Source organism: Lasiodiplodia theobromae, assembly GCF_012971845.1.
Source record: "Lasiodiplodia theobromae strain AM2As chromosome Unknown scaffold_19, whole genome shotgun sequence".
Taxonomy (NCBI): domain Eukaryota; kingdom Fungi; phylum Ascomycota; class Dothideomycetes; order Botryosphaeriales; family Botryosphaeriaceae; genus Lasiodiplodia; species Lasiodiplodia theobromae.
This window is the reverse complement of record NW_023336398.1, coordinates 620952-647689: the sequence shown is the minus strand read 5'-3', so window position 1 is coordinate 647689 and position 26738 is coordinate 620952. Positions and strand designations below refer to the sequence as shown.

The 26738-nt window shown below is 51.9% G+C and overlaps 8 protein-coding genes across 8 annotated transcripts; 3 read left to right on the top strand and 5 right to left on the bottom strand.

The window, feature by feature from the left end:
- Positions 1-801: 801 nt before the first annotated feature.
- Positions 802-1579, bottom strand: LTHEOB_6690 (Necrosis- and ethylene-inducing protein; the record flags this gene model as incomplete). Its single annotated transcript, XM_035515974.1, has 2 exons — positions 802-1284; positions 1343-1579. 2 exons carry the CDS (start codon positions 1577-1579, stop codon positions 802-804), a joined length of 720 nt encoding a protein of 239 aa, XP_035372725.1.
- Positions 1580-4770: 3191 nt separating this feature from the next.
- Positions 4771-5792, top strand: LTHEOB_6689 (uncharacterized protein; the record flags this gene model as incomplete). The annotated part of the gene is made up of 2 exons (XM_035515972.1): positions 4771-4948; positions 5011-5792. 2 exons carry the CDS (start codon positions 4771-4773, stop codon positions 5790-5792), a joined length of 960 nt encoding a protein of 319 aa, XP_035372724.1.
- Positions 5793-5895: 103 nt separating this feature from the next.
- Positions 5896-7902, bottom strand: LTHEOB_6688 (Carboxylesterase; the record flags this gene model as incomplete). The annotated part of the gene is made up of 1 exon (XM_035515971.1): positions 5896-7902. One exon carries the CDS (start codon positions 7900-7902, stop codon positions 5896-5898), a length of 2007 nt encoding a protein of 668 aa, XP_035372723.1.
- A 335-nt stretch (positions 7903-8237) lies between these two features.
- Positions 8238-9967, bottom strand: LTHEOB_6687 (Allantoate permease; the record flags this gene model as incomplete). The annotated part of the gene is made up of 4 exons (XM_035515970.1): positions 8238-9127; positions 9189-9451; positions 9505-9677; positions 9734-9967. The coding sequence occupies 4 exons, from the start codon at positions 9965-9967 to the stop codon at positions 8238-8240; spliced, it is 1560 nt and encodes a 519-aa protein (XP_035372722.1).
- A 725-nt stretch (positions 9968-10692) lies between these two features.
- LTHEOB_6686 (uncharacterized protein) lies at positions 10693-12156 on the bottom strand (the record flags this gene model as incomplete). The annotated part of the gene is made up of 4 exons (XM_035515969.1): positions 10693-11099; positions 11159-11696; positions 11754-11971; positions 12021-12156. The coding sequence occupies 4 exons, from the start codon at positions 12154-12156 to the stop codon at positions 10693-10695; spliced, it is 1299 nt and encodes a 432-aa protein (XP_035372721.1).
- Positions 12157-13197: 1041 nt separating this feature from the next.
- LTHEOB_6685 (uncharacterized protein) lies at positions 13198-13884 on the bottom strand (the record flags this gene model as incomplete). Its single annotated transcript, XM_035515968.1, has 1 exon — positions 13198-13884. One exon carries the CDS (start codon positions 13882-13884, stop codon positions 13198-13200), a length of 687 nt encoding a protein of 228 aa, XP_035372720.1.
- Positions 13885-18886: 5002 nt separating this feature from the next.
- On the top strand, positions 18887-22051 carry LTHEOB_6684 (uncharacterized protein; the record flags this gene model as incomplete). The annotated part of the gene is made up of 7 exons (XM_035515967.1): positions 18887-18929; positions 18986-18992; positions 19042-19347; positions 19403-19641; positions 19691-19772; positions 19833-21428; positions 21487-22051. The coding sequence occupies 7 exons, from the start codon at positions 18887-18889 to the stop codon at positions 22049-22051; spliced, it is 2838 nt and encodes a 945-aa protein (XP_035372719.1).
- Positions 22052-22848: 797 nt separating this feature from the next.
- LTHEOB_6683 (Phenylacetyl-ligase) lies at positions 22849-25975 on the top strand (the record flags this gene model as incomplete). The annotated part of the gene is made up of 8 exons (XM_035515966.1): positions 22849-22891; positions 22945-22951; positions 23002-23277; positions 23332-23570; positions 23624-23705; positions 23975-25103; positions 25176-25354; positions 25411-25975. The coding sequence occupies 8 exons, from the start codon at positions 22849-22851 to the stop codon at positions 25973-25975; spliced, it is 2520 nt and encodes an 839-aa protein (XP_035372718.1).
- Positions 25976-26738: the final 763 nt, after the last annotated feature.

Sequence of the window (26738 nt, the reverse complement as noted above, 5' to 3'; positions counted from 1 at the left end):
GGGAGCTCAGCTGGCGGAACAGGTTCAGCCTCACCGGCAAGAACTTACGGGAAATCGGCCATCGTTGTACAGCTCAGCTTTTGTTTCCCCATAGATAATTATTTGACGCTTCGCCAGATCGTCAAACGCATCGAGAATCGCATTCTCGCTTATTTCGTCCTGCATAGGGATCTAGCCTTATCTTGTAAGAAGAGAACGGGGTATATGCGGGTGTATTACAGGAGAGTTATCGAGGCCGTACCGTGGAAGTGAAGTTCGGGGCGCGCGAAGGTGAAGAGAAATGCGGGGTTAGTGGAGAACGTGGCAACGCTTATCTTGCCTCGCCTCTAGAAAGTGGTATCTTCGTTCCGGTACTCCTGTGTTTCTTCCCATCCAATTTCTTTATCGCTAAGAAATGATATCACCACCAATCTTAGGACCATGCCGCTCGTTCATCCGATCCAGGCATACGTCATGTCGGTAACTACATCAGTAGTAGCAGTATGGGGGAGAGAAGTCTGTAACAAATACTTCTATTTCGAGTGAATACTACTGGATTTCTTTTGCTCTTGCATCAAATGCCTCAGTTCGTAAGATATTAGAACTCATTCAACGGAGAATATCATAACAAAGATCACATCAGTTCCAAAACTACAAAGCACCCGTAGTTATACCACTCCGCTGTATTTATGGATGGAACTTATTATATTTGCTCGTTCCTTAATATGTACAACATGATGCTTTCACATCGATGAATAGCTAACAAGCCCATCCTACACCAGCATCCACAGACGAACACCCCCACAAAATCAGCTAATTAATTTAAACAGCGGCCTTGTCGAGGTTAGCCTCAAGGTTTCCGTTCTTGAAGGGCACGTTGGCGCTGCCGAAGTCGGTATCCTGGAGGGCAGTCCTGGCGGCATCGGTCATGGCGTCCCAGTCGAGGACGGGGTAGGTCTTGCCGGGGCTGGTCTTGAACTGCAGCTCGTGGTTGGTGGGGAAGTTGGTGAAGTACTCGGCCATGACGCGGTCGCCCTCCTTCTGCGGCGTGGTCGTCGTCTTGAAGCCGCCGTGGCCGGAGGCGGCGGCGCCGATCATGTTCTGGTCGGTGGCGTTGTCGAGCCAGACGACGACGCTCTCCCAGTCGTGGCGGTGGGCGCCGGCCGAGACGCCGGAGCTGGGCTGGTCCTTGGGGAAGTACCACGCGTACATGATGGCGTAGCGGTCGCCGTGCTGAACGCCGCGGGCGTAGGTCTGGCCCTTGCTCTGGTCGCGGCAGCCGCCGGTCGAGGAGCCGGTGTCTTGCTGTGGGGAAGGGTCAGTGTTGCTGCAATGGTGTATGCTGGGGAGGAGAGAAACTTACGAGACCACCGCTGGTGTCACCGGCCTCGTTGACGGCAGTGTAGGGCTGGCAGCCGTGGGCGATGTGGAGCAGAGGCGCGAAGCGCTTGATGGCCTCACCCTCGACGCCGGCGCGGACGGCTTCCGGCCACGGGTTGAGGGAGTCGTGGGCAACGGTACCGCGTGCCTCAAGCTGCAGGGGAGCAGCCGCGGCGCAGGAAGCGGCGGCAAGGACAGAAACGAGGGTGTTCATGTACATGTTGAAAACGATTGGAATTGTACTCTTGTGGGAGATGTCCGAATGTGTTGGTGATGGTGGATTCGAGCTGCAGAAGGATGGGGCCCAACTTTATATAGTGTTTCGTCTTTAATATATTCAGTGATGTTCAAGCGGGTGAGGTAGCTCGGAAGCCGGAATTGACGACATCACTATCAAGGCGTTTCGCTTGGAGTCTCGGACTGAGACTTGGCGAACGTGTTTCCTAAGCCACTTGTGTCGAAACTCGCTTGGCGAATGCGAGGTCGTATGAGCGCGAGTCGTGGGGATGCTGTATGGGTGGGGGGCTCGTGTTTTCGATCATGGCAGTGCGGTAACTCAGGGGGACTCCCAGTACACTGTTCGAGATTACATGCGCCCAGTATCATGGTGGCCCTCACACAAAGCCCAGATTTTTGCATAGAAGTGTTGTGGGAGGAGAAATTACAGGCGATAATACCCCTGCCACAAGACATGTTAGTGGTCAGGACGAAATCCACCTTCCGGGAGCGCATTAGCCTTACCCGCATACTGAGGCGCAAGGGTCCCGCTCCCCCACCGGCGCAAGTGATCCGGGCCGAATCATTAAGCTTAAGGTTTATTTTGAGACACTCGCTAAATGCGCCCTGACCGTAGCTAAGGAGCGGCATGCATCTCCCACAACTTGGCTGAAGACTACCGGCCTGGGCAATAATGCACTGGTGCAAAATCGGGGCAGTATCGGAAACTGAGGAATGACTGAAACTTCTTGGGCTATGTTGGCAACGCCTTGGAGGTGTGATTGGGCCATGAATCGCATAACATAGCGGCTCCGCCCACGTGGGTTGCAACCACGTTTGGGGTGCCAATTACACAGTAGCGTTCCCACACGTGCGTATCGAATGCGAAAAGTCCTCTCAACTTCGCGACATGAGCAATGGTTGAATTGAGCTTTGCCCTTGCTGTCCGCGAAGTCTTCTTTCTAGATAGATAGCGGAAGGCGTTAGTCCAAGTGACGCCATCCGGGGACGAGAATAAGCTTGATGCGAAAATTCCGGAAAGCAGGTACGATCTTGGGTCGGGTGGGCGGCACGATGGTGGCGTTACGGTGCATGGTGAAGCTGACTCGCAGCCGTAATCTTGACTCGTAGTCATCGCGGAGCCTCACAATCAACAATGCCAAGAATCCACGCCGGGCGGTGTGAATGAACAGCGAGTGTGATCAGGCGTCCAAAGAGCGGTTCCGGGGCGAACCGGTGCAGGGTCCAGGCTGCTGCGCGATAGGCAGACTTCAAGCAAGCCAGCTTCAGTTCAACGAAACCAATCAAATCCTGCAGGGATACAATTATGGGAGCATGCAGGACGTGTCTGAAGGCATGCCGTAGGGCTGTTTCACGCCAAAAACAGAGTCCGCACGAGAGCCAGTCGGGAAGGTGTGGAAGAGGATTTGCATTTTCTTGGCGATCAGCAGTAGATCATGAGACGGAAGCTGACGGATGCCGAAGCCAAGGCTTGAGTATATCCCGAAATGGTATCTTATATGGAGCGCCTAATAGGAGGTAGAGCTATAGCAATGTTGAAGTAGCGCAAGATCGACAGCCGCGAGAATAGGCTCGGCAGGGCTGGAAGATGACGTCGAATGCATGAAAGGGAAACATGGAACCTTCACCGAAATCGCCGGAGGGAAAGCAGCATCGACACTCTCATACAATGGTCGAGGAAAGGGAAAGTTCGATTACTCTAGGGAGAAGACGGGGTGTGTTGTTGTTGAGCGAGGACGGGACAGGCCAACGCACGGCCTCTTGGCCACCGCAACACCACCCAATAACGTCATCATGCCCAGTCCGTCATTACCCGGACATACCGCTTCCCGAGCTTCCGGTGGAATCATCACGGTATAGCGTTGCTCTAAGGAGATGTGGGAGGGCGGACGCATTCGGAACGCATGGCCATTCCACGGCGCCGAGCGCTCTCTCACGCGTTTTCTGGGCTGGTGTTGCGGTCATAACTTTGATGAGTGGATCAGCCGGTCAACATTCCGTAAATTTGCCAAGGAGTGGTGTGTCTTTCAATCACACCGCCGTCACTGTCTTCTGTAGCTCTTTGGTTATCTTGCGGGCGTAGGACTTGTCGCTACTACAGTGCCGGAGTCAGTGTGGGTGGATTGGATCGTGCACCGGCTCATCTTCCGCACTCCTCCGCGGTTCCCGACCCGAATGTAGATCAGCCATTTTATAATGCAATCAGCTGACGCCTCTGTAGGCTTATTCAACATATCATGCTCCTGCTCTCACTTAGGCCCGTCTCCATCCTCATTATTTCTCAGCGCTTCAGCGCTCCATAATGGATCTCTTTGCCCTTCGTCCCGCCAATGTACACTGATGCTTAGATAATTCGTCGTTGCATCAAATGCGATCCAAGACGCAGCCCCGACGCACCTCCTGTGTCTCCATCCTGCCAATCCTCGAGAGAAGGCCACCCAGGATGTAGGGTTCTGGGAGCTGCTCAGAGCTATCTCCCCAGCTTCTCTTGCATACAACAACTTCACCACATCTCAAACGGTCTCCAGCTAATGGTGCAGCCGAGTGTGAGCTGTCAAGTTCAATGAATGCTAATAGGAAGGGATGCATAGACACCAAGGACAAGGCCATTTCGACCTGATGACTTCAGTTCCTCTTTTGGGCCGCGACGCACCTAAACAACGCGGGAACACCCGGCCCTAGCGCAGAACGGAAAGTGCTACGCTATTGTATTTTCCCTTTTCATTCAATTTGTCACTTGGTTGTTTTGATTTATCTTCACCTCGTTGTTGGAAATGAACGCGAAGGGTAAGATAAGAAAGATAAGGTGAGACTCCAAATCTCTACATCGGAAGCCACGGATAGGGGTAACAGGGCGATCATCAACGGTAGCAGTCGGAATTCTCACTAAACCTTCTTTCTAGCGTGCCGCGATCACCAATAAAGCTCTGTTCCGCCTCTAAACGGATACGTATTTTAAACGATTGGACACAGCCCCGGGTGGCAACGTCATTCGGGGTCCGCGGACGGCCGCGAGGACCACCGAAAGCCCGAGGCGCTTGGTCTCGCCCCGGCCGAGCTCGCGTTAATAACGTCTGTCTTCCAGAATAAATCTTAAATACACTGCAATCCATTCTTTTAGCATTCAACTGCCAGAAGACTTCCCGTTGTTCATACCGAACGGACGAAAAGACCATGTGGCAACGCACAAAACAACAGGGCAAGGTCGGCTTCGACAAAGTCTGGGGCTGGGCCGACAAACTGGGCGACCCGGTCAACAAGCTTTCGAACAAGCTTGGCTCTGAGGCCTTCTGGCCCATGTCGATTGACAAGGAAAGCGACAAGGCGGCGCGCATCTTGTCAAGCTTTTGCAGTAAGCCTTGCTTTTCTCGATTCGCACCACCACTCCCGCATACTAACGAAAAACGAAAACAGAGGAAGGATTCGAGAAAGAAGCCTCATCGTCATCCTTGTCGTTACCTGCAGCATCCGCAGCACCACCACCATCCCCGTCCCCCTCATCATCGTCATCCGGGAAGTTACCCGACGACCCCCGACGACCCAAAGGCAAACAATACGTCCTCAACAAAATCCCGCCCGACGTCATCCGCAACGCCGTCGGCCTCGCCATCTTCACCACGATGCGGACGGGCTTCTACATCTCAGGCGCATCCGGTTCCGGCGTCCTCATCGCGCGGCAGGCCGACGGGTCGTGGTCGCCGCCGAGCGGGATCCTGCTGCACACGGCGGGGGTGGGCTTCCTGGTCGGGATCGACATCTACGACTGCGTGCTGGTCATCAACACGGCGGAGGCGCTCGACGCCTTCTGCAAGGTGCGCTGCACGGTGGGCGGCGAGATCAGCGCGGCCGTGGGCCCCGTCGGCGCGGGTGGGATTGTCGATAGCGAGGTGCATAAGCGGCGGGCGCCGATTTTTACGTACGTGAAGAGCAGGGGGTTTTACGCGGGCGTGCAGATGGACGGGACGGTGGTGATTGAGCGGAGCGATGAGAATGAGAGGTTTTATGGGGAGAGGGTGCCGGTGGCGAGGATACTGCGGGGTGATGTGGGGAATGTGCCCGAGGAGGCGGTGGCGCCGCTGTGGGAGGCTGTGAAGGCGGCTGAGGGGGCGGATGCGAAGTTGTTCCCTATGACGCCGGAGGGGAGGCCGGTGTCTGGCTATGTGCCGAGGCATCGGACTATGCCGAGTATTAATTGAAAAGCGATTGTGTTTCCTTTTCGTCTGGTGGGTAAAATACTGGAGTTTTGCGATTATTCGTAGGAATAGCGGCTATGTACTCTGTGCTCAGATAATAAATACATTATGACGACAAATAAGGCAAGAGCACATCGCAGTGCTGTTGCTCGGGAAGAGTAGTGTACGAAGACTTGGGATACTGAAGCGACGCTACCCGCGGACTCCATGTGCTGAACTCCGGCCATTCCCAATTGGAGAACAAGTCAATAGTGCTGTCGTACCCCCTGACCTTCAGATACTCAGGATCGACATTCGGGTTGCCCGTCCGCGCGAAAGCCGCCCACATGTCCTGAACAGCATTCGTGTAGTAAATATCCTCAGGCACGCGCACCGGCTGATCGAACAAGTAGTAGGTGCCAAACACCTCAAACAGGTCGCCAGAATGGCAGCGGTAGTACGGCGTGTCCGGCTGGCCGACGGGGAAGCTGCAGAGGCCGTACGGGTTGTACCACGGCAGGGCGTAGGCGCGCTCCATGTTGTACACCCACATGCTCTCGAACGAGGCCGACGCCGCGCCGACCGACGCCAGCTGGCTGCCGCCGCAGGTCAGCGTGAAGTCGGAGGAGACACTGATGCTGGCGTTGTAGGCGTCCGGGTAGACGGTGGCGCCGCTGTTGGACGACGTCTCGTTGCCGACGACCCACAGGCCCGAGTCCAGGATGGCGGTGGCGAGTTCTTCGGTGAAGGAGCCGCCGCTGACGGGCCCTAGGGCGTCGAGCCCCTCGCGGAATGTGGTGAGGTTGGGTGCGAGGGAGGTATACACGAGCGATTGGCCTTCCTCGGGCATGAAGCCGAGCATTAGGTTTACCGAGTTGACGGCCTGTCTGCCTTTGGCGATTTGTGCGATGTGGAGGTCGAGCGTGAAGTCGTTGTCGATGACGGTGCTCCAGCTGCCGCCTTCGGATGTCAGGTTGAGCAGCGTGTCGGCCGAGAGTGCCTGGAGGCATTCAAGCCGAGCGGCGCCGGTTCCATTGCACAGTGGCTCAATGTAAGGTTCGATAGAAGCAGCAACGGCAGATTGCGTTTTCGTCCAGCCCTTGCTGCCAGATTGGATAATGGCGCCGTCAAACAGGCCTTCAGCTCTGGGGGAGGTGATCAAATCCACAACAGATCCACCTCCTGCCGACTGGCCGAAGATGGTGACGTTGTTGGGATTTCCTCCGAAGGCGGTGATGTAATCTTGCACCCATTGAAGGGCTGCAATCTTGTCCGACAATGCGTAGTTTCCAGGGATAGCTTCGTCATCAAGGCTCAGGTAACCAAATATGTTCAGACGGTAGTTGATTGTGACCACGACCACGTCTGAGCGGCTGGCCAGACTCGCTCCGTCAAAATTTCCGTCGGTGCCAGTTCCCGAGGTCGATGCACCGCCGTGGATCCAGAAAAGCACGGGCTTGAGCGCTTTCGTGTCGTCAGCATCGGGAACCTCGGGGGTGAAGACGTTGAGGTACAAGCAGTCCTCGCTGTTGCCCCACGGATTCAGGCCCAGCGAGTTTCCGTTGTAGCTTCCAAACTGCATGCAGGAAGCGCTGTACTGAGTCGCATTCACGAATGATCCTGTCCACGGCTGAGCGTACTTGAAACGGAGGTCTCCAATTGGTGGCTGGGCGAATGGGATTCCCATAAACCGGAATGCCATGTGGTCGCGGAGGCCTTCGAAAGTGGTCCCATTGGCCGAAGCATTGACATGAGGATAGATCGAAAAGTCCGGCCCTACCTTATCAACTATGGGAGCGCTGTTTGTGCAAAGGGTGTATTGCAGGCCGGAGTCGTTGGCAGCAGCCGATTGATTGCAACCGGACCAAACCAGCCCATCTTCAGGAATGCTTCCAATAAACTTCTGGTAATTCAATTGTTCGTAGAAGTCCTGTACTTCATCGCAAGCTAGCAGAGATTCGCCGTAAGAGGTGCAATCTGCCGCTGCGTCACCGGAGCTGGATACGAGAAGCGCGCTCGGCTTTTCAGCATGACTCGTCCAATTGCCGTCGTTCTGGAATAGCACCGTCACTCCAGCCGATGCCGTAGCGGCAAAGGAAAGCGAGAAGACCGCAACAAAAGATTGAGGCAGCATGGCTGCGGTTCTGTGGGAAAAGCGGGGGGGGGGGGGGGGAACCAGCGGAACCTGGAATTCATCAAAGCGCAGTACGAGCATTTTATACAACAATCTTAAACCCTGACATCAGGAGACGCCGCCGCTTGATTTCCCCGCAAATGCCGGTTCCCCACACCGTCGGCTAATTGGTCACCAAATGCCGGGCCCACCCACCCCGGAAGAACCTGAACAAGAAGGAAACGAGGCCGAGGCGGAAGATCCAACCCCTGCTCGGCCGAAGCTCAGAGGACGTAACGGCTACACAAACATCGGTCAGCACACCACCACGAAGAAAAAGGAGTAGTCGGGGGGCCTTACAACGCCAAGTTTTCCCTATCCGTCAAGTCCAACTGCCGCGCATCGACAACCTCCTCCCTCCTATCGCCGTCATCATCCACGCGCTCAACCACCCCAACCTCGTGCACCAATCCTCTCCTGTCCAGCTCATCCCGCCTCTTATTCTCCGTCTTCAGATACCACCGCAGGTAGAGCACGAGGAACATTGGCAAGACGCAGGCGACCCAGAGGATGACGTGCCAGGTGACGAGGTAGCGTGGCTTGTACTGCGGCTGGAACAGCTGCGGGCTGAGGATGTTGCCCAGCCCGTAGCCGACGTGGTACATGGCGATGACGGTCGTCTTCTTGGTGTGGCCCGCCGAGCAGTTCGCCGCCCACACCATGACCACGCTGTAGGGAATCCCGCCCGTCGCCCGGATCCAGATGGCTGCGAGCAGGCCCCAGCGGTTCGACCACGGTAGCGTGAGTAGGAGGATGCACGAGATGATGGGCGGGATGTATGCGGCGACGGAGAGCCAGGCGCGGGCGTTGCGCGTCTTCGATAGGATGAGTGCGGCGGTGGCGAGGGAGATGAATGCGGTGACGCCGTTGATGCAGCCGAGGAGGGTGGTTTGTAGCGTTGTGAAGCCGAAGGATTTGATGATGAGGGAGTACTGGTTCGTCAGGCCGTTGGCCATCTCTTGGCTCCAGGCGTGCAGGAAGAAGAGCCATGTCTTCTGGTCGGTTAGCGCTTCGATGAATTGGTATTTCTTGAAGTGCTTCTGCTCAATGCCGGAGTGGTTGTCTTTGATGCGGAGGATGGACTGCGCCCGCTCTTGAGGGGTCAGGAAGTGCGCCGTCACCGGACTGTCCGGGAAGAAAACCCAGACCAGACCGCCATAAACGACCGTCAGGCCTCCGGTGATGACTATGACAGATCAGCACTGAGTTCAAGTTATATTTGATCGTAGAGTTCCAGTGGTACCCACCCATGAACCATTTCCACGGGTTGAAGTCTCCAGTCTTGATGAATAGAACACCATACGACAGCAGACCCGACGTGATGGGGCTAGAGTTTCCAATTGCCCACATGCATGGCATCAGTACTGCCTGCTCATCGTATGTGAAGAACATGGAAAGAATTAGTAGGAATGCGGGTACGATGCTGGCTTCCGCGACACCGAGGAAGAAGCGAACAACGAAGAGGCTGGCGAAGTTTTTGCATGGTATGTGCAGAAGAAGAATGCATCCCCTATTATCAACTCAGTTTAGTGTTTCATGGGTAACAAGAGAAGCTCGACTTACCAGACAACTAGGTTGATGGATAGATACTTCGCGACGGGAAATCTCTGCAAAGCCCAATTTTGTGGCCACTCAGCCAGAAGGTAACCCAAATAGAATATCGAAGATAGCCAGTTGTACTGATTTGAGTTTAGATTTGCATCTTCCATAATTCCGAGGATGGCGGAGCTTCCCAACTACAAGTTATCAGTATTCGCAGGAGGGATGAATAAAATGATTTTCCTGAACTCACTGTCTGTTTATCCACATACATCAAGTGGTATCCGATGCAAAGAAATGACAGAATCCAAGTAACACATTTGTTTCGAATCTTCTTCGCCTCTTCTGGCGTTGGGTCATCGACTTTGGTGTTTAGGAACAGTTTGTAGCTTTCATCTGCGTAGCGCTCCGTCAACTTTGCCGTGGCCCTTGCGGCAGCCGAATCGGCATCGACAGGCTCTGTGGTGGAACCGGGAACCTTCGCCATGGTGCACTTGGATCTGGGGCACTGATTTTTCGTGACTTCCACAGGTGTAGTTCTGGAGAAGGCCGATATTTATGGCGGAAATAAGAAGGAAAATACATTGGTCAAGAAAATCTAGGTTGCGGGGCTTTCAGGCGTGCGAATAGCGGAGTGCTGATGATGCCATGAAGAGCCGGCACCTGGGACTCAGTCTGATACGCTATGTTTGTGCCAATTTCAGGGAAGAGGCAAGGCTTGCTCTTGGCTGGAGATAAGCAACGGACATTCCCGCGAAACAGTCTTGTGTGTCCACACCTGCATGACGGCAACCCCAGTCGACTGCCCTTAAGCACACTTGTGCCACCTAAAGCAAGACAGCACCAGAATCCAAATCTCTTCTCTTCAATCTTCATAAAGGTGTTTTACTATCGTTCCTTCCCATGTTCAACAACAAATCGAGCGAGTGTTGCTGAAACCCCACTTTCATGTACCGCATCGCGTGCTCGGAAAGCCAGATAGCACCATCGCTTACGCCACCACATAAATCCGATGGTTACTATCAACAGGTATTGCTTGAGGAATTATCTTATATACTATTCTTTTCTGCTCATATTCACATACAGCAATCGGCATGACTCTGTAGCAGGATTAAAGCCAAAAAAGAAGTAAATCAGTAACACCTTGTTGATCGTCCCTTCGTAAATCTGTTAAACGTTCATATCTCGCAGTAGTGAAACTCCTCACAACATTCAAGCTGCTTCCGTCGCTCTTCTCGCATCCGGACCAATCGCGTCCGGGGTACCGCAAGCTTCTCCTTCCGCCATGCCCTGGTGAAGGAAGCTCTGGCTTATTATGGTGGTTTTCCGCACAGCTCGTAGAGGCGTGTCTGACTCGGCCTCGCTCATACTCACATCCGAGGTAGTGACGGCGGTCGAGCATTTCCCGAGGGGACTTGTGCCCGGGATCGCAAGGAACGAACATCTCCTGGCACTGCCACCCATGCTCCTCTCTCCGTTTCGCGAGTATGAGGTCAGTTCACTTGAGGTGGTCAGTCTCATATGTTTTGGTCCCGCGCTGCTTCCGGAATTGTCGATCGAGCTGTCGAGGTCCGCCGGGTCGACGGTCAGCCAGTGGACAATGATAATAGCCCAGGTGACTGTTCGTAGCGTTGTTTGTCAGCGACAGGAAGATAATTAGGTGGAACAAGACACATACCATCAAGAAAGCAAACGGTGAAGCACAGCCACCCCGGCTCATGGCCCTTCATCTCGAAAAGAAGGGTAAGATTTGCAGCCGTCGGTATCATGATCAGAAAGCCACCTATGACCGTCTTGAATACCAGTCTCCGCAGGACCCTTCTCAGCCGCTGATTTCCCACATCAACGCGAATCTGGTCGTTCTCGCGTATTTCGATATCAGGCTGCCGTTGTCCGCGCTGGAGCAGGCTGCGAGGCCAATAATTGCGACGGGAGCGCTTTCTGTGGAAGCTTAACAATGGCCATAGCAGGTAAACGAATAGAACAGTGAAGCCGATGTTGATGGCGATGTCGTAGGTCAGCATGGGTATTGTAACCTTCCGCGGAAGCCCAATGCGACACTTGCCGTCGACTGGGGATATCTCGGAAAGCGGCCACACGAAAGAGACGGTGGCAATGGCGCCGAAGCCCAGGCAGACGAGGGCCATGCTGAAGATCCACAATTTATCAGACATGCGGCGTTTATATGGTGCGCGGATGACGTGGGCGCGTTCGACCTTGTAATCGTGTTAGAAACTCCCTCCAATTTGCTCACGCATTGCTGGAATGCATACCAGGAATAGGTACAGGAGCACTTTGCTTCCGATATAGAAGATCAGGCAGACAATGGCGGCGCCGTAGCAGTCCGAGGACGTCAACAGCCCGAACCCGTTCTGCAGGATGGCCGACGCGCCGATGAACATCATGCCGAAAATATACATTAACACAACAATCTTTCGCACGCAATTCATTCTGGATATGCGGTTCAGCCGCAGATGTCTCGCTCTTGATCCTACAGTCGTCAGTATGTATGAAAGCCAACCGATCGGCAGCAGACTCACCTAGCATGTAAGCGAGCGCCAACATGCAAATCATCGATGATGCCGTAAAGATGGTGCGCGAGACCCTGTCAAATCCAAAACGAACCCGAGACGGGATTGAATCGTCGGTGCCGACATCGTGGGGCACAGCGGACATGATGGGAACGTCGGGTGGCACCGGGGAGGAATATCCAGCTCAGGATTGGAAGAAATCTGGGTCAAGGGTTATATGTAGCTCTGCCAAGAATGACAAATGTTTGTACCCTTGACGGGCCGTACGTCGCCCCAGAGTCGCCTCCGCGGCACTTGCGTGGAATTGATAGGGACCGAGGCTGGCTGAAGTTGGGTTGGCAAGGGATGATGATGCACAACTAAGTCTAGGCACAGGGTCCCTAGAGAGTACCTTGGGCCCGGATTTAGTAAGCTCGTAGCTGGTTCCGGGAAGATCTAGACGCGACCCATGCGATGCTTCCTGTTTCGGTCCCGACGATCTTCAGGAGGCGCTTTCCGTCCGACGCCCAGCCTGCGATCTGCGATTGGCTTGCGCTATTGTGGCAGAAGTCATAAGACTGCGTACCTGACGTATGAACACAGCCAAGCGCTAAGTGATGATAAAGCTTCTTTGAACGCCACCGCCTCTAGATTTTGGTATGTGGAGCCTCCAATCAACGTGAAGGACCCCGACTGTCGATTTGACCCCGCACGACACCGATGAAGCTGAAATTTGAATGGAGGCGTGTATGTAGCACAGTGCAGGGTCTTACATGTGGAGACCTACAAGAGGCATTTTCTCAACTTATAGAAGCAGTTGAATGTTCAAGACGAAGTAGTAGTACCGGTTCAACTTCAGGTCAGCCACCGAGGCTGATACAAGATGCCTCAGAAATTCTTCTCGCTAAGACTTCTCCAAAGCACAAGATTGTTGTCCATCTCTTGTAAGTGCTATTATGTGAAAGCAAGAGAAGCATGTTGTGTAGCTCAGGTGTGTACCACTTGTCATTTCATCATTAGCATTTTGTTTCATTCTCTTCGCTACGAGTAAAACACGGTCTTACATGTCTGTCAAAATATCAGAAGCTTACACACATTTACAATTTCCAGACAGTTACAATTTCCATTCCCACGGAAGCGCCATCCACCTGCGACAAATCCAGCCTGGACACCGATGGCCCCAATGTCGCCTCCTCATTCCTCCCGCTTACAAAAGCTGAGAAACCAAAAGCCAAGCTCCCACCGCAAACGCCAACTTAGTCTCACCATGCACCACCCCCACCGACACAGCAGCCCCACTCGCATCCGTCCACCTACAAAACACCGAACGAGAATCATTATGCCCGCTCATGCAGCTCTCCAACTCCTTACTCTCAGACTGGCAATACTCAAAGCAGCCCTGCAACGCCGCATACGGCTCGCCGCAACCACAGCTCTGCAGCGCCGCCGTGCTGTTCGCATCCGCCGTCATCCCGCAAATGGTGCGGTTAGTCTTCACAGGCAGCGTGTACCAGCTGGGGTACGCCAGCGGGCAGGTGTCGAGGAGCGAGCCGGCGCCGACGCCGCCGTCGGTGCCGGTGTCGCCCATCGGGTAGTTGCAGCGGAAGGCCGTGGCGTAGCCGCGCAGCAGGCAGGTGGCGTAGTCCTGGCCGGCGGCTTCGGCGCTCTGGTTGGCGAATTCGGCGTCGGGTAGCGTGCATGCGGCGTACTGTTGGTCGCTGTCTGAGGCGGAAAAGGTGGTGAAATTGCTCGTTGGGGTGGAGCAGCAGGAGGAGAGGATCGCCGTGTTGTTTGAGCAGACGGGGATGGAGCAGGCTGGGCTGGTGAAGTTGGAGAGTTCCCAGTCCGGGTGGATGGCGCCCTTGACGGCCGTTGGACAGGTTTGGTTGTTCATCGTAATGCGATAATTGTTGACGACAGTAGAGAATGGTTGACGCGCTGGAAAAGTTAGCTAAAATGTCAAGGGAGGTGGATTGCTTTGTTTAATCTGGTGACACTGTTACATGTGCCAAGGGTTGTGAAGAAATACGGGGCTGAATCCTTTTGCGTTGTTCTATCCAGTCGTCAGGCTGAGACGGCCCCGCAGGATTCACTTGTTTACTATTATTAACAAAAATATTAGGTGCCATCACGCGTGTGGAGCTTCATCACGAACTCGGGGCCCCGGCCGGCTTTATCGGCATTGTGCTCATCGCCTATATCGGCGGCACCTATTTGGCCCCACCAAAGTCAACCGAAGTCGCAACAAGAGAGGACATTCAGTAACCGTAACCAGGGTCAAGGACTCAATTCCGAACGTATGCTTTCGAGAGAAGAGACATGTTTTCTTTCTGAATCAGAAAATCTTCATGATCAAAGCAGGGTTTTATATTTTTTTTCCTTGTCTTTATCACCATTATAAGACGTAACTTAACGCGAATTCGTAACCATATTTCATGTCGAACAAAGAATTTTCATGCATAGACAATTTTTGATAGAAAGTGTGCATATCTACTACCGCGTATAAGATATGATTTCCGCAAGTACCCATCTCATTACCACCAATCGTCTCTTCGCCCATACTTTCGGCCCCTCGTCTCATCCGCCGCCGCCTCCAAAGTCCGTACTCTCGGCTTTTGCGTGTATAAATCCAGATCTGCCAGCGCTGCTGCCTCCCTCTCAAGCAGCTCCTCTTCCTCCAATCTCCTCATCGCGTCGGCTCTCCTCCATGGCGCCTCAAATGCGTTCACCTCTGGCGCTGGCGGCGGTCTCATTTGTGGTGTGTCTTCGTACATAGATGTTGAAGGAGGTGGTGGCGGACCAGGCATGCTATCATACATAGATCTTGGCTACGACGAAGTACCTCGGTCCTCCGAAGGCCACATGCGCATTCTCACCGTCCAATCCGGTTGAACCCTCTCTTCCCAAAGCTGAGGCGATATCATCTCTCCATCAGGACCAAAAAGGTCATAGTGACCATCTTTTACATGCTGGTTGAGCTCGTCACTCAAATAGATTGGCCTAAGGATCAATTCTTCCATACCCTAAAATCCCATGAGCTAACATCTTTCAAGCCAACTGGCAAACTGTCATGACGTTTGACAAGCAGGGAGGGATGACCTACCTTCCATGTACAGCAGAGGTGCCAGGGAAATAAGAAGTTCCGGCCTAAAGCATCCTTGAACTTGAGAGCTGGTCTTTTTTTCCCGAGTGTCGCAGCAGCCGTGCTCACCCCCTCAACTATTCCTTTGTGACTGGCTTGTAACTGGTCCTCTCTCCTCTTCTGTGCCTCCTCTCGAGTTTCCTTTACTTCTTCGGGCGCAGCACTCCTAGGATGTAGATTGTCGTATACCTCCTCAATTGCTCTATCATTTTCTGACCTCAACGGTTCACCATCGTCGGTGTCACTTTCAGAGTCTTCAGAATTTGCCCCTTGGACAGTATGTTCCGCAAGTGCAGAATGGGCCATATCTGAGATGTCGTCACCAGCGTCGTCGGTGTCCTGATCCGGAACGCTAGGCAAGGCAAATAAGGTCAGATGCTTTTGGTGTTTCCCGAGATGTCTCTCCAGTTGTTTCAGCTTCAAAATTTCCCCACAGAGGACGCAGGATATCTCTAGACCCAAACTTGGTCTCTTTTCACAAGACTGGACCAAGTGATTCAGCCGTTCGGAGTCTTTGGAGATGCCGTGGGTGTCAATAAGGTGCTCCTCAAAGCCCCCCTTTGACTCAAAGGTTATTTCGCAACCGCTTTTGCAGATCCAGCGCCACCTGTGGTACTGCATTTCATGCTGAAACCATTCGTGACGCCGTTCGAAGAGTCTTTTTGAATTTAAACATGATGGGAACGTGCAAGCGTAGGGCTGAAGGTCTTTGAGCACATGCTTTTTCCATGAGTATCTTGATCGGACAGTGATGAGCATGAAACAATAAGGACATGGAAAAGGATTCCCATCGTCAGCAGCCTTGGGCACTGGAGGTATCTTTCGTGTCTGTGAATCGGCCGCGGAGGTCGCAATGGAGGTTTGTGTCTCACCAGAATCCGAAAGCTGTTCTGCTTCCAGCGCCAGAACATGTTCGTCAATGTTGAACTCTTGCGGTATTGAAGAAGCGACTGTGCTCAGTGGCCTGACCTCTGTTCTAGCATCCCCATCGGCGTCTTGCCGGTTATCGTGGGTGGGCCTCTCGGCGTTTTCTGCGAGTATTCCTTCGGAAAGTTTCCTGTGGTGCGATTCGCGATACTTGAAATATTCTCGTCTCCTTGAAATGGCTTTCCCAAGGGTCTCAGACACTAGCCTTGGGGCGGAAGGGAATTTCTCGCAAACGTGCGCAATATCGAACTTCTCAAAGACATGTTGTGACGCCTTGAGCTTGCTTGAGTTCATGAAATGATCATGTGGCGCAGGGTTTTGGATAGCGGCAGAGAGTCTCAGCAGGAACGTAATGGTGTCATGAATGCTGGTCAGAATTTGTCGCAGCTCGGTTTCTCCCTCCAAACTTTCGTCCTCGTTTTCAATATGGACATCCTCGCAGGAAGACTGTTTATCCCAGGGGGTACCATCTCCTCTGAAGATCTCCAAGGCTAAAATTTTGAGATCAGCCAAGCAAACTCAAGCGTGCGTGAGTAGCACTCACTGCGTTGAATTGAGTCAATCAGATCTTCCAATAGAGCCTGGACCTTGTCTCTGATGTGTGAAGCATCTCTCAAGCGGTAGTCCAAAGATGATCTCCCTCTTCTATGAGCTCCCATACTGCCAGCCCATATACGAAAACGCCCCAGTTCTTCGGTAATCTCACAAGGCTGCACTTGGTCCAGATACTCGTTCTCTGCATCACGCATGAGGCATTTGAGATCATCAAATGACTGGAAGCATTCTGAAACGTGCGAGGCTATATGAGTGCCTGTCGTCGTCGTTGGAACAGAGCTCGCTTTCAGAGCCGGAGAGAAGGCGACATCATCGTTGTTGGAACGGTAGTTCAAGCCCAGAGGGCTCTTTTCAGACATCTTAAATCCCGCCAACACCGAGATTCAGAGTGAGGATAGTAGAAAAAGTTGTAGAATTGACCGTAAGGCCTCGAGAACAGAGGTTTCGTGCGTTGGTTCGGCTGACATGTCAGCGGAGAGTTGCCCCCGCTCTTGTGTAACCAGCATGACAGCGAGCGGATAACCCCGCACGCAAACACTGTCAGCCTTCTGTAGCCAGCTCTCTCATCTTTGATCTTTCACATAACCTTTTCCAAATCTTGCTAGTGCCGCCTAGTTGGACAGAGGCACTTAACGATGTCCGGCGGCATCGAGGTTGCCGGGCTTGTGCTTGGCGCACTACCACTAGTTGTTGAGGTACTCAAGGCTTACACTAACGGCATATCGACGATGGGGAGATATCTACGGTACAAAATTCCGTTGAAACGCCTCGCTACCGAGCTGGATACAGAATATGTTGTCTACCAGAACACGTGCGAGCGGCTTCTGGACGGTCTGGTTGATGACAACGAAGAGCGCGAGGCTCTGCTGCGGGAGCCTGGTGGGCTAGCATGGAAGAATCCTGGATTGGAAAGGGAATTGGAACATCGCTTGCTGAGGGGATACGGGGCGTTCGTAAACACTATGAACGAGATCGACTTTGCTGTTTCTGAAATCATGAAGCTCTTGAAGTTTGGACCCGATGGGAAAATACATGGGAAGCTACATTGGCTTCATGGAACAGACTACCGATCAGAGACTAGATTTCTATCAATCAGAAGAGAAGGCACTAGCACGGAACCCTGCTTTGCCACCCTTTCTGTCCCTCCATGAAGCCTTCACTCGGCAGGTCAGTCAGCGCCGGCGATTCTCCACAAAAAATGGACTTCTTTCAGCGGTGCGACTTTCATCGACTCTTCTTCAGTTGTATCGAACGCCATGGTTGACCGAAATGTGGAGCCATAAGAATATCGCTTTCTTTGAGCAAGTGAATGGTGGTCTTTCAGCAGAGCCATTCATATGGAAGACGCCTTCGCAAGAGAGAGTCGAAAATCTCACAGATAGCAGATTTTCTCCGTGGGACGGACCAGTACGGAATCAATTCTTGTTCACGCTCGGAATCTTTCTCATCGAGCTTTGCCTGGATGCGCCATTCGAACAACTGCGCAACAGGTGTGGAGAAACACAAAGGAACCCGATTCAAGCCTCAGATATGAAGATTGCAAATCAACTGCTACAGGAGGTTTCGGATGAGTTCGGTCCCTACTACGCAACCGCTGTAAGAAGGTGTATCAGATGTGATTTCGATACTGACAAGATGGATCTTGAAGATATGGCATTTAGTCAAGCAGTTTATCAGGGCGTGGTCATACCATTGGAGGATGCTTTCAAGAGCTTCAGTGGGGGCGGCGCAGTCTAACAACAGTAGTGGTGTTGGGCGCATGCTTATCAGTTTCATCTTTGTCTTTGTGTTACATTGATGGCATCGGACTTTGGTAACGTATGTATGTTTAATCTCCTCGTGACTTGAATTCTCTTTGGTACTTTCTGTGGAAAAAAAGAAGATTAGCTTGCATTGCAAACGCCCGCACAGCAAATTTCTGTACCTTGTCTCCATCAGTGTGGCCCGTCCTCGCCTTAGCCTGCTTCTGTGATACTGACTTTGCATGCATTAGGGCATTTCAGCCGAAGGCTAGCCGTTGCAACATTCATTTGTACCGTTATCGGTTGTCGATCGATTTGCATGCGATGTGTCGCTCGCTACACGACAGGAAGCCCATGTAGTACAAACGTGAGACACCTCGCTTATGGACACAGATCAAACAAACGCTCTGGCAGGGGCCGATGCACACATGTTTGCTATTTGATTTGAGCTCTATCATAAATTCTCCGTCCTTGCCTCGTTGTGTTTTCTAGACAATCGTTTTTCTCGCAGCACAGAAGCGTCGCCAGTCATGGCGTACCTCACAGTGCCCTACAATGACTCTATGCAATTAGGTAAGTTCCCCAAAGAGACCCTGATATGACGATTCTAACATTGCTGTTGCACGTAGGTCAAGGGTTCGTTGCTCTCCCGCTAGATCCTCAGAACCGTACTCACATCAGAAAGATTCAACTCCTTAACGCATGAGATCCACGATGAGAACGTCGTTTCCATTGAACGCATCCACGCAGACGCCACCTTGACCCACACACAAGCTTCCGAAAGCTATTGGCTAGGCGCTGAAGGTGACGCATACGAATGCGCTTCCGAAGCGAGTGCGTTCACGAACGCTACACCAACTTCGTCGCAGTGGGATGGGGCAAAGGCCTTGCCGAGCGTCACTGGTAACGACAGTGGATTTGTTTCGGTCGCCGGACAAGACCGCAAATCTCCCATCGTGACTTTCACTTCTCGCTCAGTTGACTGCCTAAGGTAGGTGTGCTTTTGAATAAGATTGCGGAAAATTGCTTACAAGATCAATTTTTAGTGAAGTCACCACTGAGATGAACATATCCGCAGCTGTTCCCATTATCCACCAGAGTCGTAATGGGTCAGGTGCCGGCCTTCCTTTTGATGTCCGTCATTTCTATGAAGCCGATCTCAACTACTATCTTGGCGTCCGGGTGGTGACTCGTCAGGACCGCCCTGCTGCTGCATTCTCAATTTCTCAGGGCATCCTTAACTCTGGCGATCTTGACGGAAGACTTGGTGATTGCTTCATCTCAGGTCGCTTCCACCTCCGCCTCACCAAATGTTGCCGCTTACAAACGTTCAGGTTTTCTGGAGGGAGGACAACTCAATGCCCTCATTTCAGTGAAGTTGGTTGACAAGAAGAAAAGCGCAGAGGTCTCAGCGGGGTTTGTTTTCCGGCCTCTCCTCAATTTTCTATACAAACAGCTGATCCGTGTTTATTTCAGTCTTGATGCCATCCTCCAAGTCAGCAATGGAAAGTTCAGGTCGTTTACAGGCACGGTTGACACTGCGATGCGCACGGTGATGGAACACTCTAAGATAACGGTGGATTATTCGAATGTTGGTGGAGGTACGATCACCTTTGATGATCAATCCTCTGTTCTACATTCGCTTCGCGACGTGTCAAGCAACTTCCCGGACCTGGCCGCCGATCAACCGGAGAGGATTTTCGCCATCCTCACGAAGTATGACAGTCTTGGCGGCTCACAGGCACCCATTCCTACAATCTCCTACGATCATTGCACTTTCTTTGCCAACATGCTTCTTGATTCCTTCATGGAATACAAAAGCATTGAGCGGAGGCTCTCAGCACAGATTGCGCAGATCAAATCCGGAACCATGCAATTCCAGCAGGGAGATGACCGTAAGCGGAGGTTTGATGCTTCATGGAGAGGAATTACCAGAGCAAAGCGAGAGTGTACAAATCAGATGCTCAAAATCCTGAAGGAGGTGGGTGAAATGAAGAAGTATCCGGACATTGCCACGGACGACACCCGGGATGAGCAGTTTGAAGACCCCTTGGTCTTTAACGAGTACCTGCCGCAGATCGTTCCTACAGCCCAAGTGGTTTCCGATGACGACTCTCACGACCCACAAGCGCAGCTCTACCATGGTAACGACGATGAGCTATTTCAGGCGGAGCGTGTAAAGGTGAAGGAGATCAACGCAGAACATCCAGAATTCGCATCGCAGCTTCGCATGGCCACTCCATGCGGCTCAGAAGATGCTGGAGAGATTTTCTGCAGCTTAGACTATCTCAAGCCCGACTGGACGCTTGCCGAGGTCAGCGCGTACGTGGCGAGAGGCGTGGTCTCTGCCCTCAGCCTCAAATACACAAACGGACTCGTGACAATCTTCGGAGCGGTCGGTCGCAAATACAAGCTGTTCAACCTCAAACTGGACTTGTCTGCCAAAGAACATGTTGTGGGTTGTTCAATTGAGACAGGACAGCCAGCCGTTGAGAAACTCGGGGTTTGTGTCACCGCATTTCGCCTCTCGACAAACCGAGGCTCTGCCCTCATCGCACAGGCACACGATTGGAAAGAGGCGACTGAAGGGGGCAATGGGAACTCTCCGCGCGATGGCATTTCTTTCCAAAATCTGAAGATGACCCATTACGACCCTTTGCTCGGAAGCGGGTACATCCAAGGTTTCTGGGGCCGAGCTTCGTTGGGTAGGACGGCCGAGCGGGGATTCCTGCGACTTGCTCCCATCTGGGGCAATGCTACGCCCCCTGCCACGCTGAGCGGCATGAAGATGGATGATGCTTTGGAAGGTGATGAGGTATTCGAGCTACCTCCAAGTGGTTTGTGGGACACGTGGACGATCCATGACTGGGAATCCCCAGTTTCCCGCACCTCAGCCATTTTGCCTTACGAGAATACTTGTCCCGAAAAGCCACTTCCGATGATTCTGACTGGTTTCCGGAAAATGGATACCTGGAGTGGGGCCAATCTACGCTTTTCAGCTACCGTCGACTATGTCACCGAGAGCGAGTTCAGTATTGGAGTGGATCAATGGTCCAGCTCTGTGTTTTTCGGGTAAGTGGATACACCTTCGAATTATAAAGATAACATATTTACTAAATTCAAAAAAAAGTGGTGAGTTTTCTTGGGTCGGCGTGCGTCCAGACGCATCCGGTATCCAAGGTGGGATACTCGAGGCCCACGGTCCGGTCTACAGGGACATCAAGTTTGCGCGGTCGTTCACGAAGCCAGTGCAGATGCTGACCTGGATATCTGGACTCGATCTGGACATCGAATACGGTAAGAGAGTGGATATCTCAGCAACTGATATCAGTGGAATTGGATTTAAACTGAACGTTGCGTCCGCAAGCTCGGCTCTTGTCCAGGCATCCATTTCTTGGATTGCAATAGAGCGGGACTCTGGTTGTGCTATGGGTAGCTACTGCTGCTCTGTCGGTCCGGATAGTCATGAAGGTGGAGATGGATGGTGCAGCTTCCCCGAAGGCAAGTTTTCGAAACCACCCAAGGTTCTTATTGGCTTCAGTTCATTCGACATCAGTGGATCTTCGTGGAACCCCCGATTCGGTACTCGCCTCTGGGATGTTACCAAGGATGGGTTCAATTGGAGTGTGTACACATGGGACGAAAGCGCGATATCTTGTGCGACGGTGCAGTGGATTGCAATCCCTGCAGAGTAGTGATGCAAAGCCGTGCATTGGGGCATCGGGCCAGAGAAGGCGGGGTGGGAACACAGACATGCACTACTTGGGTCACAAATTGACATTTCGCGTCTCTTGTTTCAGAAACAGCAAATTGATCAGTCAAAACCAGATCTTTTCCTGCTATACCTACATTCATATACGTCATTTGCTAATCTGGCTTTGTCTCCTGCAATGCGCGCATATGCACTCTAATTGTGGAGACCATGGGCGCAAATGAAAGGCGGCTACAGTTATTTGATGATGGGATGTCTGTTTTACAGACTAATTAAGTCCACAATCTATCACATTTTCTATGCGAACTCAACAATGTTTTCTTTCTGGGCCCTGGTTCCGCTGCAGGTACAGCTAAAAGTGGGCTGTCGTTGCGCTAACTCGCTTGGAAGTGTCTCATGCCCCAGTTTGTGCAACAAATGCGCTATGCCGTCTCACCGTTGAGAACTTTGATCAGACTTACATTTAATGAAGCCTCTTGGCGATTACTTTCGAAAGTGGCAGAATATTGTCGATCATGCAGGTGGTTCACGAAGCTAATGGTACACAGCGCTTCGGGAAAGGCAAACTGGATACGGGCAGCAAGGGGGAATCCACGCACCGTAACAAGCGCCAGCTCAACCAAACACGTTCCAGTTCCCAATGTCTTTTGCGCAGGATGTATTGTATAAATATCTGCTATGAAGAGCTTATCGTTTCATGATCACTTCTGTTCTCTAATCCCATCCTTCGAGCACTTGATTTTAACTTACCGAAGGCATCAGCCAATCACCTCCGTTACGATGGCGTACCGTCTTGCCCCTTACAATGATTCTATGGAAATAGGTAAGACTTGCGTGTCAAGTATTAACATGTTTCTAACTCAAATAAAATCACAGGTCAAGGGTTTGTCTTCACTCTGCATGTTCCCGCCGTATCGAACTGACATCGCCGAGTTTTGAGTCTTTCACACAGGAAATACGAGCCAGGGAGCCTCTCGTAGCCCCTGCTATCCCAGTCAGCTCTGGTCTTCTTTTGGACAAGGCTCCGAGCGACGGAGAAAGTGAGGTTTCCTCTACCATCACGGACTGCAAGGTTTCTACGCCTACATCATCACAATGGGAGCATGTAGATGAACCAACCGAGCAGAACCAGGGGCACGGATATCCTCAGAGCCATGAAAGCAGTGAGCCAACGGTTACATATGTAGCACGTTCTGTGAGCAATGCAAGGTAAACTTTGTGAGAAGTACCTGTAACGCTGGAGCTAACGATTACGTTATGCAGTGATGTGACGAGCCTCATGGGCCTCACGGGAGGAGCGGCCGTTTTAGGATACGCTCAGTCAGCCACAACGCACGGCAGATTGTTTGACTTCGAACAGTACTTTGATGCAGACATCAACTACTACATCAGCATCAGAGTTGTGACGGACCATCTCAGCCCTTTGACGACCTTCTCCACCAAGAAACCAATGACACATGAGCTCAATCAACGAGACAGATACGGAGATACATTCATCTCAGGTTTGTTACTTCTGTTCACATTTTCTCAAGATTCGTTCGCTGAGTTTTACTAGGCTTCCTTGAAGGAGGTCAGTTGGATGCTCTTGTCAGCTTCAAGCTTCACTACAAGCACAATTATGGAAAAGTTCTCGTGAAGTAAGCCCATTCTGAGATCCTTATTACCCGACATTGTCTAAAAGATAATTGAACAGTGTGCAATCAATCTTCAACCCCCACCGAGGAGGTCTTCCAGCGCCCAGGTGCCATGACAAGGCTTTTCAAACGATCGCAGCGGAATGTGAAATAACTATCCAGGTGCTACAGTTTGGAGGCAAACCTGTCCAAAGAGACGATCACGCTTGGTCATTGGAGTCTCTTCACAAAGCACTGATGGGATTCCCTGCCCTTGCAGTCGCGCAACCCAGTCCAATCTTCGCGGTCTTGTCGACGTACGATTCAATCCCAACTGTGGATGGCCCAGCTTCTCCAAGCATTCCCTTGACGAGCTACAATCAAGCCTTCCTTCATTTGAACACCCTATTCGATGCATACATGGAGTTCCACAACATCAAACAAGCGCTCTCAGCGCAGATTTGGGGGATAAGAGCTGGCACCATCACTTTCGAGCCGACGTTCGTTAGAGAGTCTGAAAACGAACACTATTTTGAGGCTACTTCAAGCGGGTTGGCAAGAGCAAAGCGCAAATGCATGAGCAAGATGGTCGATATCATAAGAGAAGTTGAGAGTATGAGCATGTGCTCTACGCAGACTGTCAAAGAGGACTTTGTCGAAACATTTTACGAGAAAGCGATAGAGTTCAGGGAACGCCTCCCACGAATGCGCAGCATAACTTCCAGCAAGAATGACAACACCCACGAGCCACTCTTCGTCGGTAGTGAGTCCTCACTGCTGCCAGTGGAGAAGCAGAAGGTTCGCGATCTGGTCGCAGAGCATCCAAACATTGGGGCTCATATTCGTCTCTCTCCTCCTTGTGGTGAAGGATCCCGTGGTAGTACCTTTTGTAGCCTTGACTTCCTCAGGCCGGACTGGATAGTCGCCAAGGTGGTTGTCCAGGTCTCATGTGGAGCCATCGCAACCATCGCAATCCATTATGCAAACGGCCTATCTACTGTATTTGGACCACGCAGACAAGGCGGAAAGCTGTTTGAGCTTGAACTGGACACCGCGCAGAAGGAGAAAATTGTCTCCTGCTCCTTCGAGATGGGAAGAGTTGTGGGCATGGTCAACTCTCCGCTCCGAATGACAGCATTACGACTCTCAACTAACCGATGCTCCATCCTCATGGCCCAGGCGGGTAATTGGAAACACCCAATGAAGGGGCTCTCCAAACGTGCTTCCGTGTCATTCAAGGACCTTCAAATGGTAGACTACGACCAGCCGATTTCGAATGGGCATATCGTGGGCTTCTGGGGTCAGACTGATCCCATTGAAGGTTTTGGTCTATGTCGGCTTGCACCTATCTGGTGCAACATGTATGCGAGACCAACCGAACCTACCACTTTCGAACCCATCACTGAGGACCAGCCAGAGGGCGTATGTTTCCCATGTGGGGTATGGGATACCTACAGACTCCACGACGAGAATAACCCAATGCAACGGACACAGGATGTAGTCACGTACACCTCTGAGTTCTCTGAGCAGATTTTACCCAATATTTTGTTGGGTATGAAGAAGATGGATACCTTCGGTGGCGCCAATATGCGCTTCAATGCTGCCACGGAGTCAGTCACGGCTTCATCATTTGCTATCGGCGTCGAACAGTGGTCGAATTCAATTCTTTACGGGTCAGTATCAGATATCTCTTTTGATAAAAAAAAGTTACGGCTGACAGATACATTAGAGCCGAATTCACCTGGATTGGTATTCCTCCAAGCCTTCGTGGTGTGCAGGCTGGCAACTTCATGTGCCACAGTCCTTCGACGCAGCGACAGATCAGCTTCCCAAGGCCTTTTCGCGCTCCTCCACGGGTCCTCGTGTGGATTTCTGGGTTGGACCTGAGGATCAAAGACGGTAAGACGGTTTCTGTTGTGGCTTCAAGTATTTCCAATGATACCTTCACATTGGGCATCAGTGGTATCGGCTCTGGCATCAAGTATGCCATGGTCTCATGGATAGCGGTTGATCAGGACTCTCCTTGTCTCGTTGGCAACTTCTCCATCGACATCGAAGAATATGGCGAGGCGCAAGGTCATTTTGCCTTCCCTGAAGGAAAATTTACAGCTCCTCCAACTGTGCTCGTCGCATTCAGCAGCTTTCAGGTCGGTGGACCAGCGGGAAGCAACCCCCGTTTTGGCACATGCACGTGGGGCGAGACTGAGAACGGTTTTACCTGGAAGGTCTACAAATGGAACGAGAGCTCCATCCGATCTGCAACGATTCACTGGCTTGCAATTCCTGCGCAGTAAGATCGAACGTGTTGAAGAAATGTTTCCTTTCCCTGGTCAAGTTTTCTTTTGTGTGGTTGATGATGTACGTAGCTACAAAACAATATCTTCAGCTAATGATGATGACGGCGCTCTGGATTAGCCACTTTGCAAAAATCTTGCTGAAGACCTTTTATCGATTGAATCCGTATCTTATTATGTTCTCTTACGCGTTCCTATGAGGCGCGAAATACTGCTTCTCACTTATCGCAGTAAGATTTCGATTATTGGAAATAGCCACCAGGGCGAACAACAAATCAATGGGCAGGATCACATGGAACGAGAAGTGCCAAGATTCCCAGCATGCCGGAGTATTTTCAGTGGCAGGGTTGGGTCACTAAGCAAGGATCGTCGCGGTGCTGTGAATTCACCAAATCAATCTCACGACAGACCATTGACAACCATTTTGCCAAATTTTGAATTCATATTGCTACATGCAAGCACCCGCCAAGCGACCTCCGCCAACTCCATTGATAAAGTCATCTCGTGTTGTGAAGACTCCATCCTTGCAATCAGAGAGTTCAATTGCTGAAGAATGCGGTGTTTGCGATCTAGACGGTTGATTCGACGAGAGAAAGAATTGCGAGCTGATTGTACTGAGGACATGGTCAGCGAATGCTCGCGTAAGACTGACAAGTTCGCGTGGCGTATCTCGCAGGTGAGATGCGCATACCTTTGCTGGACATTCTTGTCACCTCTGAGCCTCTGAACAATCTTCCAAAAGAGCATTGTGGCGGTAATGGCG